This window comes from Hipposideros armiger, unplaced genomic scaffold, assembly GCF_001890085.2.
Source record: "Hipposideros armiger isolate ML-2016 unplaced genomic scaffold, ASM189008v1 scaffold_494, whole genome shotgun sequence".
NCBI lineage: Eukaryota > Metazoa > Chordata > Mammalia > Chiroptera > Hipposideridae > Hipposideros > Hipposideros armiger.
The window spans coordinates 44,616-61,253 of NW_017731844.1; the positions used below are offsets into that span (position 1 = coordinate 44,616).

At 53.5% G+C, this 16,638-nt stretch overlaps 1 protein-coding gene across 5 annotated transcripts in view; it reads left to right on the forward strand.

The window, feature by feature from the left end:
* Positions 1-16,632, forward strand: part of NAP1L4 (nucleosome assembly protein 1 like 4) — a 41,248-nt gene extending 24,616 nt beyond the window's left edge. For 4 of the 5 annotated variants that reach the window (XM_019667338.1, XM_019667339.1, XM_019667340.1 and 1 more), the window contains exons 9-16: positions 1,817-1,888; positions 3,117-3,256; positions 4,520-4,665; positions 7,820-7,842; positions 8,155-8,274; positions 10,340-10,369; positions 10,789-10,842; positions 15,521-16,632. In XM_019667338.1, the coding sequence (XP_019522883.1) occupies positions 1,817-1,888; positions 3,117-3,256; positions 4,520-4,665; positions 7,820-7,842; positions 8,155-8,274; positions 10,340-10,369; positions 10,789-10,842; positions 15,521-15,559 (624 nt within the window). In that variant the 3' untranslated portion in view covers positions 15,560-16,632. Of the gene's footprint in view, positions 1-1,816; positions 1,889-3,116; positions 3,257-4,519; positions 4,666-7,819; positions 7,843-8,154; positions 8,275-10,339; positions 10,370-10,788; positions 10,843-12,693; positions 12,732-15,520 lie in introns of all 5 variants that reach the window. The other variant, XM_019667342.1, reaches the window with a different exon arrangement.
* Positions 16,633-16,638: the final 6 nt, after the last annotated feature.

Here is a 16,638-nt window from a genome sequence, read left to right on the forward strand (position 1 = left end):
CCCCCCGTCAGTGAGAGTTTGAGGTGTTTGTGATGAGCCCCCAGCCTTAGAAGTGCCCTGGCCGGCAGAGCAGGTGGGCAGACCCACAGGTTAGGCTTTCTGACCCTGCCGTGGGGACACCCATCCCAGGGGCCTGCAGGTTCTGGTGCAGCGGGTGTGGGTGGGAGGGCCAGCTCTGCCCCCAGGCCAGGCCCATGCTGCTGGTTGGGGACGCTGTGTGTGGTGGCAGGTAGTGGTGGGGTCAGTAGGTGACTGGCCTGGGCAGCCTGGCTCCTGGTGCTGTGCGGCCAGCTAGTTAGTAATGCAGGGGTGGCCGTTGCTGCCTCACCCACAGCATGTCCTTGGTTTGTGAGGCTGATGGCACAGTTAGCTGCACTCCAGTGAGGTGTCTCTGTCATTCTCCCCAGCACCTCTCATTAGTGGCCGTGCTTTAGTTCTGAAGCTACAGGTGTCTTGCTGCTTTTTGTCACAAAGCTGTAAAAAGCCAGGTTGGCATTTCTAGAGTAGGCATTCAGTATGTGGAGCAGCGGAATATCGTTTGCCCTGTTTGTGACCTGATAGCGGTAATGGTCGTAGATTCCACTCTGGTCAGATGGTACGTCCTGAAGACAGGCTAGACGCTGGGCCCTTCAGTCCCGTGTGGGGACGGTGGCTTTAGATCTCGGTCCTGTGGTGGGGCTCTCCCTAGTTTTGAGAGTCGGCTGATGTAGGGCACTGGGCCATGGTGGGGACGTTAAGAACACGGTGGTTATTTCGTGAATTTGGGGGATACCAGTGGGCAACTACTGGTTTGAGGGGATGAGTTTGCATGTCCCAGTACCCTGTACTTGGCAAACATCCTAGTGAGAAAATTCATCTCAGCAACTGAGGACTAGACATGGTGCCAGGTCAGTGACACGTGCAGCCTTAGAGTTGCATGTGCTAGCATTTAAGCTGTGACATCTCAGACTAGACTGATGTGGCCCGTTAGAAACTGTTTTGAGGTTACTTTTGTCTAGAGACTTGCCGTGTTCCGTTGTTGCTGTTTTTATTTTCTATAATATCAGAAGAATTTGAAATTGCAAAGTTCGTTGTTATCAGACTGAATTCTTAGATCTTAGTGGAACCTCAAGAAATCCTTAAGTTCATTCTCCAGACTTTGTGGGGTAAAGGAGTGACTGTTTCACAAATGAAGCACCTCTCGTTAGTATGTGGTCACTGGGTTTCAAGTCTTGTCATTCCATTTCCGGTTTTCTCTCACTTGGACTTTCTCAGATGATGCATTGGTGAACTTCTGCGCTTGAATAATGGTCACTTGTAAAAGCACGTAGCCATTGTTAGAAGCTCTTACATATATAATGCCTGCACGTTAGGTCTCAGACATGCCTTGAGAGAGTGTTTTTGGCTCTGAGTGACTGTGCGTGGGTGAGGGAGAGCTTTGGATGTTTATTGCCACACGCCATGAGTGGGGGAAATTGACCACCAAGATCAGTAGCTGATTTAGGCGCTTCTTGTAATTCTGTCTCTTCAGAGATGCTGAGCACCGCTGTCTTCGGGGACGGCACTTCTGACCCCCGTACACAGTGGTAGCTGGTGGTGGTGTGAGAGCACTCAGGGCTCCTGCCCCTGGCGTTGGAGGCGCTGCCTTCGTGCCAGGCATTGGTTACCAGTGCTCCATGCCCCAGAAAGATGGCGGCTTGACAAGGGCAGAATTCCATCAGGGTTCGTTATCCAGCATCTAGGAGTGTGTGCAACAGCCATGTTGTTTTGAAAAACAACATGAGGACCTGTTGTTTTTCCGAAGCTCACTAGAAATTTCTTTTTTCTCTTTGTTTAGGAATATGATGAGCCAATCTTGAAACACCTGCAGGATATCAAAGTCATATTTTCAGAACCTGGACAGCCTATGGTGAGGACTGACCGCTCGAGCTCCTGGTTGGCGTCAGAGGGGGTCAGGCCACTGAGGCTAAAGGGCTTGGATCCCGGGCAAGAAATCCAAGCCTGCTGCCACTCCCGTGTGGGGTGACTTGAGCCAGACAGTCCCTGGGGTCCAGGGGGCTGTCACAGGGTCTTTCTGGGCCTCGCCCAGCAGTGTGCACAGCCTGGCAGGTAACTTGGGCCACGCCACGAGCCTGCATGGTGGCAGGTGCAGGAGTCAGACACGGGATTGGCTCCTGGCCCCATGTGGTGTCCAGTGTACCCTGCTGTGGTTTCTGAGCCAGCTGGTTTCCTGTCACACGGGGTGACGTCACCCTTGTCCTGAGGGTCTCCCAGGTGTATGAGTGTCGGGTGTATGGAAAACAGGGTTAGGACAGTAGGTATGTGCTCCAGTATGAGCGGTACCTGAACGGAAACCCAAGGTCCTGGTGGAAGGAGCTACCAGGTTTCTGATCTAAAACGTAACTACGAATGGGTAAGACCGAAAACGCCTCCCTGATCTTTGGTTCATCCCACAGCCATCTTTTCAGAATACTTGCTCTCGTGTGTCTTAGTGCTCTGGGGTGGGGCTGCCTGCCAGTTTAGAGGAGGAGCGGGGCCCCAGCCGCCCTCCCTGTTCCCTGAAGAACACGGGGTGGTGCGTGCCGTCCTCCCTGAGCTGGGCCCTCACAGGAGCACTGTTCGTGACCTGTTCACCTGGCTGTGGCTAACGGGTTCCATTCCAGTGCCACAGCAACTCCAACAACACATGACTGACTGACTGGCGGTGGCTGTCAGTTTCAGGTTTTGGAGACAAAGCGCCTGAGGGGCTGTGGGTTCAGTCACTTCTCCGTCCCCACCGCAGAGGATGAGGAATGGCGTTTCTCTTCCTGGTCCTGCAGGGGACGCTCGCTAGAGGCTGGGGCAGCGGGGCACACCTCATCTGTCCCTTCCCCTTTCCAGTCCGCTTCACTCTTGGAGGTGCCATTCAGCTAGCCCTCTGCAGGTGGGGGTGCGAGCATGAGCCGGAGCGAGGCCTGCTCACAGGCTGAGGGGCCGCTCTGGTAGTGGAGGGAACCCCTGTTTTCCTACAGCACCAGGGTTATCCCAGTGCCTTCCCCCTGCAGAGGCTCTGCTGTAGCGCCCCCTGGAGGCTGATAAAGCCTGTCGCTGGTGTTGGTGGATTTTAGATGGTGCTCACCCTGACTTTCTGTTTTCAGTCTTTTATATTAGAGTTCCACTTTGAACCCAATGAGTACTTTACTAACACGGTCCTGACAAAAACATACAAGATGAAGTCGGAGCCAGATAAGGCTGACCCCTTTTCCTTCGAAGGCCCTGAAATAGTTGACTGTGACGGGTAAGGAAATGCCATTCTAACTGTTTTTTTTTTAAACAAAACCAGGAGATGATTTTACAAGTTTACAAGTAAGATTGAAATTAGGAATAAACCAAAAGTCTTCAATCTGCTTAAAAGCCCAATAGACAAAGATTTAAATAGTCTTTCTGATTGGGGTGGGGATATGATGGTCGGCGCTGGGAAATGTATCATGTGGCTACGTGTGCCCGGGCTTGGGACAGTGGCCCGGTTTCTTCCTTTGGATGAGGGGATTGGGTTCTCTAGTCACTGTCAGTGACGCTGTAGTCTTTGCGGTCAGCAAAGATGTGCTGATGGGCCAAGCAGTCAGACTGGGCCGGCGGTACTGGGCGGGGCTTACTTTGGGAATTGGGATGGTTTAGTCGTCCTTTGACTCATGGTTGAGCACTTTAGCCATTTCAGTCTATAGGTCACCAAGGAGTCAGTGTGGTTTGAGTTCATTCCTCTTGGTTAGTTTGAAACGGTTTGGGAAATTGTTTTATCCTTGAATTGAAACAGCTGTTTTTGTTCACTAGAACCAAGTACATACTTGTCCTTATAAATCTCCCCGTGTGAGTAATTCAGAACTTTATTAAAGCCCTGCTAGAGTTGCATGTCTAGAGTAATTTAGAAAGGGCCGCTTCCTGGGCCAGCCGTCGTGTGAGAAGGAGGCCTGGCTTTCCAGGCGTGTTGTAGAGCAGGTGCTGTCAGGTGTTGCCTTTGGGTCCAAGTGGATTCATAGTTAAAAAGCATGCCATGCTTGACACACACAAACCGCTCAGCACTCCTGGAACCGGTGTGTTTTGCACTGGTCATCAGTATTTTGCGGTGCTCACCTCACTCAGTTGCCTTGAGAATTCAGGTATGTGAGTGGGTGAATTCAGGTGCTCCCTGGGGTCTGCACAGGGCAGCTGGACAGGCTCTGAGGCTCCTTTGCCCAGCCTTTGGCAGAGTCGGTCACAGAAAACATGTTGCAGAGTCCTTGCATAGCCTTGGGGTGATGACATCATTGCAGTCCCCGAGTCTAAAGCTTGAGACCATGCCGCTGCCCCCCCCCCAACGCCCCCGCCTGGGTGGTGGCAGGTGGGCCATTTCCCTTTCACTAACCTTCAGGTGAGCTTCATGGGTGTGTGTAGTGCTTGCTTGCAGGCAGGTCTTCCTAAAGTGTCCACGTTAAGCGTGGAGCTGTGGTTTGCTTACTGTATATACCTGTAGTCAGTGTTTCTCGTGGGGTATGTAGCCATGATTGCTATCTTGTCCCTATAGGTGCACTATTGACTGGAAGAAAGGAAAAAATGTTACTGTCAAAACGATCAAGAAAAAGCAGAAACATAAGGGTCGGGGCACTGTTAGAACAATTACCAAACAGGTTCCCAACGATTCGTTTTTCAACTTCTTCAATCCGCTGAAAGGTGAGTGGGCTCGGTTGTGAATACTGCTTTTGTACAATGTCCCCGCTTTCTGAAAGTCTGTGTTACACCACTTCGCTTTTACGAAAGAAATACTTATTATAGTACCTGTTTGTGCCAACTGAAAGCAATCCAAACTAGGTTTTCGTTTTTATGAAAAAAAGGCGAAAAGTGAAAATAGCGTTCAGCATTTGTTTTGCATGAGCCATGACAGGGAGCACCTTCCCAGAGCCATTCTGAACGTCTCAGCACCTGCCCCACCGCTCTGTCTGCGAGCATCTGGGCTTCAGCTCGGTTTATTCTGTGCATCCTTTAGCAAGACATGCCCGAAAGTATCAGAACAACCTAAGGGAGCTCGTAAGGGTGTTCCTTACGCTCAGCATAAGGCTGGACGTCGTTAAGGGTTTCAGTCATGGTGAGTGGAATAAAGACTGTGTGTGTGTGTGTGACTGTGTGTATAAGTGTAACTTGCCTGCGTCCACCATTTGTACTCTCTGCGCGCGCACGCACGCGCACACACACACACACACACACACACACACACACACACACACACAAGAATCTTGAAAGCCACCGAGGCTCCTATAGGTTCTGCTGGTAGCACAGCGGTCTCTAGTCGGCATCCAGTAATGGATCAAATGGGAAGCCTGTATTGCTTGAGTGATTGACTGGTGAGTGTGCAGAGCGTGGTGTGTTGATCATGTGTTCCTGCTTTTACTGTATGTTAGTGTCCGTTTTAGGTTTCGTGTGTTACTTGGTAGGATATTTTTGGTTCTGGGAACACTCAGATTTTTCCATCTAAATTAATAGAAATTGCTTCTTCACTTTTTGCCTTTTGGCTTATGAAAGGTCTCAGAGGAACGCTCTCCTTTCGGATAGCGGGGGAGTCCTGTCCTTACGTAAAATGACTTTGTTAACCTCAGGGGCTGGTTGCTGTGCCAGAGGCAGCTGTGCTCATGGAGGCACGAGGGTGGCAGGAAGGGAAGCCAAGGCGGGCACTCCGAGCTGCCTTCTGGGAAAGCTGCAGTGAGGGCCTGCACCTGCGCCCTCGGTGCCCGAGCACCCACGGCCAGTGCTTCCCCGCCTCACCTGCCCACCCCACTCATAAGCTTCAGGCCATTTTCTGCGTGCCTTGATGTGGGCGAGCCCAGGGCGGCAGGGATTTCTGTATTGTGACAAGTAGTTGGATTTCCGTTTTTGAAAGACTTAGAGCAGAATCACAGTTTGGAAGCTTCAGTCTTGTTGTGTCGTGTTTTGTTTCCCCCTAAGTCATAAAATAAAGATGGAACCTTTGAGCTCGGAAAGGCTGAGCAACTGGTTTTGAGAGTAAATTACTTGGAAGTCTCAAGAAATTTTCTAATCCTGAGGGAATGTGACAGTCAGACCAGTTGGCAGTGTTAGAATAGGGATATGAGGGAAAACACTGGCTCGTTATTTTCCATGAACAAAACCAGTTTGAGGTAAAGCACTGCTGGCCTGTCCATCGGGGCCCCGGGACGCTGCTCTCAAGGCTGAGACCATGAGCTCTGCCTTGGTCTCGGAGCCTGGCGCCCTCGCTCACCAAGCCAGCCCCGCCACTCGGGCCGCTCTCTCTTATCCTAGGGGCTCTTTTCTGCAGTTTGCCTTTGAGCCTAGAAGATGCCGGTGTGTGTTGGTTTGGGGATAAGAACAGCCATAAATTGAGACCCTCAGTTTCCTTTTTTGGGAAGATCCTCTTTGGAGTTTCACATGGCATTTTCGAGGGTACCTGTGTGAATTCATGTCACAGAAGCGCTTTGATGGAAGTTTTCTTAAAACTGGGTTTTAAGTAATTGATAAAATTAAAATGGAATTAAGTGGACTCAAGAATTTTGGGGGTTCTAAAACTATTGTGATGGCTGCACAACTCAAAATGTACCAGATATCATTGAATCGTACACTTACAGTAGGTGAACTTTATGGTATGTAAATTATAGCTCAGTATAGCTGTTGTTAAAGTAACCAAACATAATTTCAGGTGATAAGCTCTGTGAAAACGCAGAGGGTGACAGCGGGAGGTGGGGATGGGGTGGTCAGAAGAAGCATCAGTGTTGATGGAATGTTCCGAAATGAAGGAAGCAGAAGGCGGGCCCAGCAGCCAGGTGAGGAGAGGAAGGCCCTCGGGCCGACCCCTGACCCCAGGCCGGGCTCCCCAACCTGAATCTTAAGCAGCCCGAGGATGCTTCCATGCCGAGGCTGGGGGACTGCTGCCTGCCGTGGGGGGTGTTCCCCACCTCCCAGCCCTCGGGGCTCCGCAGAGGGCAGCGTTGCCACCTCACTGGCACAGCTGTGGGGACAGAGGCAGCAAGTCGGGCGCAGGGAAGGGCACGATGAGACCAGCAGAGTCAGCGTTCATCCCCTGGTGACAGCCGGGGCCTTGAGCCAGCACTTAGGAGCTCAGGGATTGGAATCCTCGGCTCATTGATGTCACTGGGTTTCGCTGAGTGTGGCTGAAGTCCCTGCCCTTCCTGTCACGCTCAGATGCATGGTGGACTCCAGCTCACCAAAATGTGTGGGTGAGAGAGAGAGAGAGAGAGAGAGACCAAGAGTCAGCCCCACTTGGGTCAAGCAGAGCTGAGGGGCTCGGTGGTGGGGCGTTGGCGAGTGACACCCTGTGCTCAGAAGTGCCTCGTCCTGCAGGAGAGCGCTCAGCACCCTCTTGTCTCCTTCCTCCTTCCTAGGCAGACAGAGACGCAGTGTGGACTGCCCTGAGATGCAGTGCCTCAGTCACGCTTAGCATTTCCAAAGCTTAGATTGTCCCCTTCTCTGCCGAAGTGTCACGTGTGGTTTTGCAGGACACGAGTTCAGCCTCTACTTAGAGACATGCACTCCGGCCTGTTTGGGCCACTCAATACGCCTTTCCTCCTGTTAATACTGTGGACTTGTAGGAAAGCTTTTCTGAAAGCTGGCGCCATCTGGCGGGGTCTGTGAGAAGCTGGTTTCGGCCGCCACAGGAGTGAGGTGGGGGGAGCAGGGCAGGGGTGTGGGCACCCAGCCAGAGGCACATGGCCCAGGCGATTTCTGAGGACAACCCCGAGGTGTGGGCTCTTCCACTGTGTCTGTGGGCTGAGCTTCCTGTGTGGGCTTGGAACGTTTTTGGTGTCATCGTAACACAGATGTGTTTTGTCTTTTTTTCTAGCATCTGGGGATGGAGAGTCACTGGTAAGATTCGTGTTGTCTTCGAGCCTTGTATTTTGCTGTTAGTCCTCATTTCCGGAGTAGCTGCCCACTTTCTCTCTAACCCTTGCACTCCTGGGAAACCTGGGGCAGGTTTGTGCCCACGCGCAGGGGTGGGCCCCGTCCCTGCCCCCTCCCTGGTGGCCTTTAAGCTGCTTAACCTCTTCACGGCTGTCACCAGCACTGCTGGCGGTTGGGGCTTTCAGTGAAGTGACCAGGAGTGAGGGGTGAGGGGCGGGTGAGAGTGAGACAGAAGGTTATCCCACTGAAATGAGCTAACACTTGGGTTTCCCTCAGGACGAAGATTCCGAGTTCACATTAGCGTCCGACTTCGAGATTGGACACTTCTTCCGGGAGCGGATAGTCCCACGGGCCGTGCTGTACTTCACGGGGGAGGCCATAGAGGACGAGGACAACGTATGTAGCGGGGGCGCCCCCGGGAGCTCGCCTGTGGTGGGGCAGGGAGGTCTTGAGTGAGCGGCGACTTGGGAAAGCCCAGGCCTGCACCTGTGTCACATCACCAGCCCGACACGCCGTGGGTGTGCTGTGCTGGTGTTCGGGGGACTCGGAAGCAGGTGCTGAGGCGGCCTCCTGTGCAAGCCCCACCCACTGACTCTTCAGGGGTACGACCCTGGGCTTCGCTGTGTCCGCTGCAGGCCTCTGAGCTTCGGTGACTGCTGCACATGAGGGGGTCTCCTTCACGGAGGTCCGGCCGCACCAGCGGTCATCAGCAGAGCCAACTCATGCCAGCCTGTGGCTCATGAGCCCCAAACAAGTGGAAGGCTGTGCTCCACAGAAAAACTGCTTGAAGGAAGCCAGCACAGCCCACCAGCTGTCCTGTGACGTCACCTGAGGCAGTTGCCATCATAACATCTTGATTACGGAGATGAAGTTTTGTTCTGTAGCATGCTAGTAGAAGTATGTTGCAGATGATGTTTGTTCCCTTGCTTTTAGAACTCTTACGTCTCCCGGAGACTCCTCAGTTTCCATTCTTATGAGGCCTGTTGGGGCTTCAGACAGGAGACAGGGTGGCAGGGGCCAGGCGGCAGGGGCTGGCAGGTTCGGGTTGCTTCGTGCCCAAGGCAGTGAGGCCTGCTCCTCCAAACACCTCTCCCGTGTGCTGAAGGGCCCGCATGAGCAGTGCTGGGCCGGTCAGCATGTGCCAGCTGCATGGTCGGGGGCTGGTCAACATCCAGAGTGCAGTTGGTCCATTCCTAGGCTGGGAAGGGCTTGTGGGGCTCGGAGCATGGCCACACACAGCTCACGTCCTGTGGGGTCACTTTTGCACATAGGGAGTTGCTAAGACTGAAGGTCAGGTGCACACAACTTCTGGACCTGCGCTGTCCAGTGGGACTTTTGTGAGGGCAGAACTGTCCTCTGCCAGCTCTGGCCAGTCAGACGTACTGACCCCCTGTGGTGCTTGAAGATACAGAATGAGGCTGCTGGCAGCTGAGGCACTGTATGCTCATTTTATTTAGCCACCAAAGATCTAGTGGCACACAGTGGAATGCTCCCCTCTAGGCCAGTGGTCTCCGTACCTTTGGATCGTACACCCATCAATTTGGAAACTTGGATGTGCGGCCCGTGCACATTTATTTACTTAGAACACGCACAACGTAGACAGTGCATGTGAGCAGTTAGCACGTGGGATATGTGGGATTTGCCCTCAACGCCTGTGGCACGTCCTGCACTGAGCGGTGGGGGGGAGGCAGAGTGTCCCCTGAAGTCCCCCGCCACTCAGTAGCCGTGTTACTTCTGTGCTTCAGCCTCCTCGTCTGTAACATGCGGCTCTTGTCACTTGCCAGACTCCTCGAATAGTGCCCCATAAATGTTGGGGTAAAGGTCAGATGCGTCAGAAACCGCGCATGTGCCCTGGGCGTTCTTACATGATGAAATGGGTGCAGGGGCTCTGGTTTGTCTCGCACACCCTCCTGGGTCATCCTGTCCACCCCAAGGGCTGCACCCCCCACATCAGAACCACTGCTTTCCTGAGTGAGATGCATTGGGGACAGACCTGCGCAGGCCCCTATTGGGCTCTCCTAGCGGAGGTCCAGGGTGAAAATCCTAAAAGCCTAGGGAATCCACAAGTGCGCCTGTTTGCGGCTGCTTCCGAGCTGGCCTGAGAGGCTGTGAGAGCCTGGCTGGCTACGAGACACTGAAAGGTCTCTGCCTGTCAGAGGCTGGGCCGCACGCACATGGTCATTGAGGGATGGCCCGATCCCATCATGGCTGCTGCCTGGTTCCGGAGGGCGTGCACACTGGCGTCCTGTTAACAGTGGGACCATGAGCACGTGGCCCAGCCCGCAGTGTCGGTGCCCGGAGATGCCCAGCGGCAGGCTGCCCCGAGAGCTGGCCTCGGCTGGGTCGGAGCCAGTCCCACTCGCCTTGGGCATGACCAGTGGGGACACTTGACAGGGACGGTGTCTGGGTCAGGTCGCCCTCATGCTTCAGAAGCCTCACAACGTGTTTCCTTTTTTTTCAGTTTGAAGAAGGTGAGGAAGGAGAAGAGGAGGTAAGACAGCTGTGTGCAAGCGTTTCCCTGAGGTGCTGGTAGGCTCCCTCTGCTTGTGTGGACAGAGCTTAGGAAAGGACAGCACCGTGTCACCCGTTTTGTGTGACGCTGCCTTTGAGACTGGACTCTTGAAAACTAAGGGGAGACACAGCAAATGCTGTGACCGTGTCCAGTTTTTGACCCTGCAGTTGGCTCATGAAAATGCATCTTAGAAAATAATCATTTAGCAAACAGTGTACGCTTTCAGCATTGTGTTTATTTCAGGGTTATCTGTGAGACCAGAAATAATAATGTGTCCAAAGAAAGTGATTTAAACAAGTTTGGGTAGTCATAGTTGATCTTCTAACTCGAAGTGTTGTTTTAGTTTGTGGCCAGTGGATCCACAAGAGTTTAAGGCCTGCTCCCTCTTTCTAATACAGGAATTAGAAGGGGACGAGGAAGCAGAAGAGGACGACGCGGACGTTAACCCCAAGGTCAGTCGTCAGGGGGCTGTCCGACCTGCGCGTGCTGTGGAGCTTTGAAACCAGGTTCCCCGCTCTGGTGTTACGAATATGTATTTGTCGTTCTCTAATTAGAAAACTTAAAGATTTTCAGGAAAATACTCGAATGAGGAATTATTTAGACACCTGTATGATTTGAGTGTTAAGTGTAAACGCCCAGCTGAAAGGTCCTTTCTTACAGCTTGTTCTCAAGCTGCATCTGGTTTACATGAACTTGTTCAGTGGGCAACTTTGTTGTCCAGATCTTTAGTTCTTTTAAGATAACTGACAACACGAATAAACTTTTTTGTTTTGTTTCTTTTTGAAAAAGATAGAGGGACTTTTGGGGTCTTCTTTTTGTTGTGTTTGTTGGTTTTAATGGATAGACCAATGGGGTTTTGTAGGTGGAATTTACTTTTTTTTTTTTTTTTTAAGCTGAGCCATCCTGCTACCTGGTGGCAGTTCAGCTGCAGCTCAGCTCGGGCCGGCAATCGAACCGCTGTTGCTCAGAGCTCAAACTCTTGAGTGAGCTCTTAACCAACTGAGCCACTCGGCTGGCCTCTATGTAGGTGGAATTTACAATCGTACTTGGGCTGAGGATATTCCTGGATATCTCATCATTTAAAATCAACTGGAAGCTTTGCTTTAAATAAATGAGAAGAACAAGTGGCACCCCCATCCCTTGACCTGTGAGCCTGGTCTCAGGTCAGCTCAGATCCCGATACTTTGCCACTTGACACCCTCCTCACAGGACGTGTCTGTCAGTCCGAGAGCTCTGGGGAGGACTCCCTCCTGCGAGCTAGCGTGAACTGACGACTCGGCAGACCCTGGGCCCTGGCATTGCCTGGCATGTGGTACCGATCTCTAGTTATCTAGACATTGTTTGTGCATTGTGCCCCCAGGGGAGTGCTCACCAAGCACAGTGTGATGACCTGGTTCTCTAACCTGCATAGTAACACCACGTGTCGAGTGCACACTCACCAAGTAGCTCCTTCTGGCAAGGACGGGAGGCGGGTGAAAACTTGTCAGTGTGCCCCATAAACTCGACTCGGGGAGTGAGCCCACGGGGCTGTTCACCTCCCGTCATGGGGTGAGTGGACTGCAGGCGCCTGCCTGTGCTCAGCCCTGTGTGACGGCTGCTCGGGGGCCCTCCCGGGGGGGGCACACGAGGCCTGGGACCTTGCACTTGGTGGGCAGGGGAGGTCACGGGTGTCCGTTAGTAGACAAAACTGGTGCCCGAGCCCCGGGTGTGGACCTGGCTGCCCTCTGCCCGTAGGGTGCTGACGTGCACACTCACGGTTGGCAGTGCCCGCTGCGCGCTCCCGTGCACTGTCTCCGGCTCGCTCGTCTCCCTGGCGGCGGGCGCTCCGTGCCTGTTGCCTTCTGTCGTCCTCTTCTCTTTCTTTGCCAAGTCTTCTGTCTCACATCTGTTTTCTAGAAGAGTGGACTCACCACGTGATCGCATATCACTTGACACAACAGAGCATTGTCAATACCAACCATGAAATTTTCGAGCGGCTTCGTTAGTTGGGAGTAGGTGACAGATGACTCAAAATAAGGAGGGTTGATGGTGTGAAGTGCTAGGACTGTCAGCCGTGTGGGGTCGTGGTGCGACATTTCTGTTCTTCCTATGCACCTCTTGAAAGGGGAATGTCACGTCTGTGCACACGCAGAGGACAATAAGAAAGGGTGTTTCTGTGAAAGATACGGAGTGGGTGGATTTCCGGGTCGGTTTTTTGCAGCCCTTTTGTACCATGAGAAACTGTGGCTGTTTCCTTCTGTATAATATTATGCCTTTCACTTTCTTTCATGCTGACAGTTGCTTTCAATTTTTCCCCCATTTAGGTGTAATTTTTGTCTGTTAACCATTCATACGTTTCTAGGTAAGGTGGAATTCCATTCATTTCTAACTTCCAAATTTCTGATCTGTGCTTTATAACAATGCCTTGTGGTGACTGGGTAAAGAGGAAGCTGCCATCAGGCACACCAGGCCCGTACCAGGCTTCCGGAAAAGCAGACTTGTGCAGGTGTCTAGTGGATGCTTTTAAAAACGACCACAGACAAATAGATAAATAAATTTAAAAAAAAAAACAAACGACCACAGAAACTGTTTGACCCCTGCTTGCTGACCAAGGAGCAAAAATGTACCTGGTGTGGCATTTTTCTTGAGTACGGGACTGCCCTTGAGGAACAGGACAGAACGAGGGCTTGGGAGGTCGGCAGCCTGCAGGGTGGCACCCATAAGCAGGGACACGTGGCCTCCAGAGGCCACACTGCACAGGCTGCCGTGTCCCCGCGCACTGTGGCCGTGGGAATCGGCCCCTGGGACTCTTGACATGTACCTGTTGACTGTTTCAACCTGTAAAGTTTAGGCACAGTGCAGACCAGTAGCTAATAAAGGGGTGACTGAACTTTCCGTGTGCCAGGATTCTGTGTCTGAAGAGCTGCTGGCATCCGTTCGGAGCAGGGTTAGTGCTGTGGGGGGTCGCCGAGCGTGCGGAGGGAATCAGGAAGGAGCCAGTGTGGGTCTGAGTAGCAGCAGCAAGCCCCAGGTGCTCCCGTCATTGGGCCCTCACTCGGGGCGCTCGCTGTGGCAGGGGAGGAAGGTGGCACCGAGAGACACGGAGGTGTCCAGTGCGCTTATCATCTTCCCGCCGAAGCCCCTCTCCTCCCACCCTGCCAGGCGCTTTGTATCATCCACCAGCCACTCAGCCTGTGTCTGTAGGAGAGAGAGGCTTTTCTGGTGTAACCACCAAACACCATCGCGCCTGCGAAGTGTTAGCGGCTTCTCATTAGCGGGGTTCAGGCTTCTCCAGCCGGGCGGCCTCAGGCCTGGGGGGGCCTGTGCCTGAGAGGCTGTGCTTGGTGGCGCGTCTTCGCCCTTCTCAGGGCAGTTGTCATCTGGTAAAACCCTTCTTGGGTGCCCGGACGGGCAAGGTCTTGGCTATCAGTCTGTGCCTTTGAAGCACCACTTCTCTCCATTAGTCAGTAGCATTCAGTGACCAAGCTGTCACTGAACTCTGTGTCATGAAACAGGATGCTCAGGATACAGTTGTTCCTGTGTCACAGGCCAGAAACCGCTGTGTCCCTTCGCCCCCTCCTGGCCCTGGTTTTAGCGAGGCCTCGTTCTCCAGCTGTCATCATTGCCCAAGTTTCTGAGTTTCTTTTACATGAGCAGACGATATGTTCTCCTGGGGAGAACCCTACATGACAGGGTTCAAGCAGCCTCATGCAAATCACAGCACACGCTACCACACACCATCTGTGCGCATAGCGTGTGTGAGAGTGAGTGTGAGTGTAAAGGTGCAGCACGGGCAGCCCCCCGCCCTGGACACCTGCCCCAGTCTGTCCTCACCGTGTCACCCTGCAGTGCCACTTCCTGAGCGATGCCTTCCACGACCCCCAGCCTTCCTGCAAATACAATTGTGGAAGCACACAGTGCTCCTCGGGTCCACAGAGCCCCCTATCCCACCTCCTGCCTTCACAACAGCCAGCCTGAAGTCGGCGTCTGATTCCCCAGGCCACTAGTCTGGGCCGCCTCCAGGTCACCCTTGAAATGACAGTGTTTGATTTGAAACTTTTTCGGTTAGGATTTCTGGTCACTTGTGTTTTGTTTTGGTGCCCGAACTCTTTGGCAGTGTTTCAGATGAGCCTGTGATGGGCCGGTGCCAGGGAGAGCCCCCCTTTCAGAGGAGCCTGCCGTTGGCCCTGGGCAGTGCTGGGCAGAGGCCCAGGGCCAGCCCCGGAAGCTCCCGGCTTGTCCTCAGACGAGGGTTTGAGGTTATTTTGTCTTGATGCATCCTTTATGTGTCATGTTTTTTCATCCCTCAAATGAGGTTTCCCAAAGAATGAGCTGCAGCTCCAGCTTACACCACACAAGGTGTGTCAGTCATGTTATCGCAGACACTTCTTTTGAACCCTGCAGTGCAGGTTTTTCTTAGACTCCATAGGCACACTGTAACCTTAGCAGCCAAAAACCCTAGTAACCTATTAGGAAGTTTAGTTGCTCAGACGTACAGGTCGGATTGTCATCTGTTTCTCAGGCTGCTGTTGGTCCCCATGCAGCATTCATTGGGTGCTCAGTGGGCTGTCGGTGTGAGACACATCGTTAGATGTCACTGAAGTGGGTCTCTGCCAGGGGATGCTGTCTCCCTGGTACCTCTTCTGGAAGGACGGGCTTCCCCTTGGGAGACTCCTGGGAGGCTCAGGGCGAGGCAGTGGTGGCCTCCGTCATTTGTTGCAGCGTCGGCCCCTCGGGCATGGCTCTGCTGGCATGCTCCCATTAGCGGGGAGTGCAGGCCCCCGGGAAGACACATCTCGGGTGGCAGGGAACTGTGGAGTGTGCTGCCGTCTCCTGGGGCAGCGCTGCAGGTCGCCCAGAGCGCGGAGGCTGCCGTCCAGCTTCGGAGCACTGTCTCTCCTGGGCAATCAGTAGATCCTGTGGCCCAAGGAGGCTCTCTGTCCCTGAGACCCTCCTCCTGAATGTGCTGTGAATGAGATGGTCTCACGAGTGTGTCTTTAAACCAAAGGCAGCCCTGCTCTGATGTTTTTACTGGGAAGTTAGCCTTTTGTTACTGCTTAAAAAACTTATTTGCAGTAACCTTTTTTTCAGTTAGAACGAGGCTAATAATTGAGTCGGTTCTCTACAAGCCCTGTGTTCTCTCTTTGACAGAAGGAGCCCGGCCAGCCCTCCGAGTGCAAACAGCAGTGAGAAGCGCCCCGTCCGCAGACGCCTGTCAGGACTCGTCACACTGCACCCCGTCTCCGCCCTGACGTGCTTCCGTCCAGCGTGTCTCCACGTGCGCGATCTCATTTCACGCTTCCTCTGTCCTGACTGTCTGGCTCACCCTGTACAGTGGCAGCTTAGGTGCATTTCAACGGGAGGTTTTGTTCGCCGCGCTCTGCGGCCTGGGGTGCGGCTCAGTAGGCTTTCCCAGCCCTCCTTCGGGGTGGGGGGAGGCTCCGGGAGGGTCACTGACGCCCAGGCTGGTGTCTGGGATGTGGTTCCGGGGCGTCTGGAACCTGTCGCTCCACTCCTGCTGTGGGACTGAGTCTCCTTTCGTCTGAAGAGACCCCTGCGCTGTGTTTCCAGCCGCTCGGCCTCCTGTGTCTGGTCGTGTCAAGCTGTAGAGTAGGGTCCCGTTCTCCGCAGTGTTCTTGCTTTGGTTTTATTTTCCTCGGGGTGGGGGTGGGGTTGTGCACACGATGCGGAGACCAAGCTTGGGTGGTTCATCCTCGTATTTATTTGTTCTTGCGTGCTGTGAGGGCTTGGGACGCATGCTGTCACTTGTCCTCGGAGTTTCCGAACCCATGTTTGTGACTGGGCCAGGCAGAGGTGGTGGCATCTCCTCCGGGAGCGAGGCCTCTGTGGAGGGAACCGCGTGCGCACTCTTTTGCCACCTGCCGTGGGCTCTGCAGCCCACACTGGGCCCTGTGGGGAGGGCTTGTGGGCAGAGCCCGCGGGGTGTGCCCATCTTCTGTGGGGCGGGGCTGGGAGGCACCGCCCTCCACTCAGTGTAAATGTCCGTCACCTCGCTCAGTAGCTCCATTCTCACTCAGCCCCACATCTGTCTTGTCTTAAAAGCCCTGGGTTCAGAGCGACGTGTTCTTGGCTGGTGTGTGGGGCTCCCGAGTGTGACCACGGTCCCTGGCAGCCGGGGGACGTCTGGTCCATGCTGTGACCAGGCCTGGAGAGTGCTCAGCCTTACTTAGGATACATTTGTAACCGAATACGGTGTTTTCAATTTGTACAGAATAGTTAGAATATTCTATTAAACTTGTGAAACATGA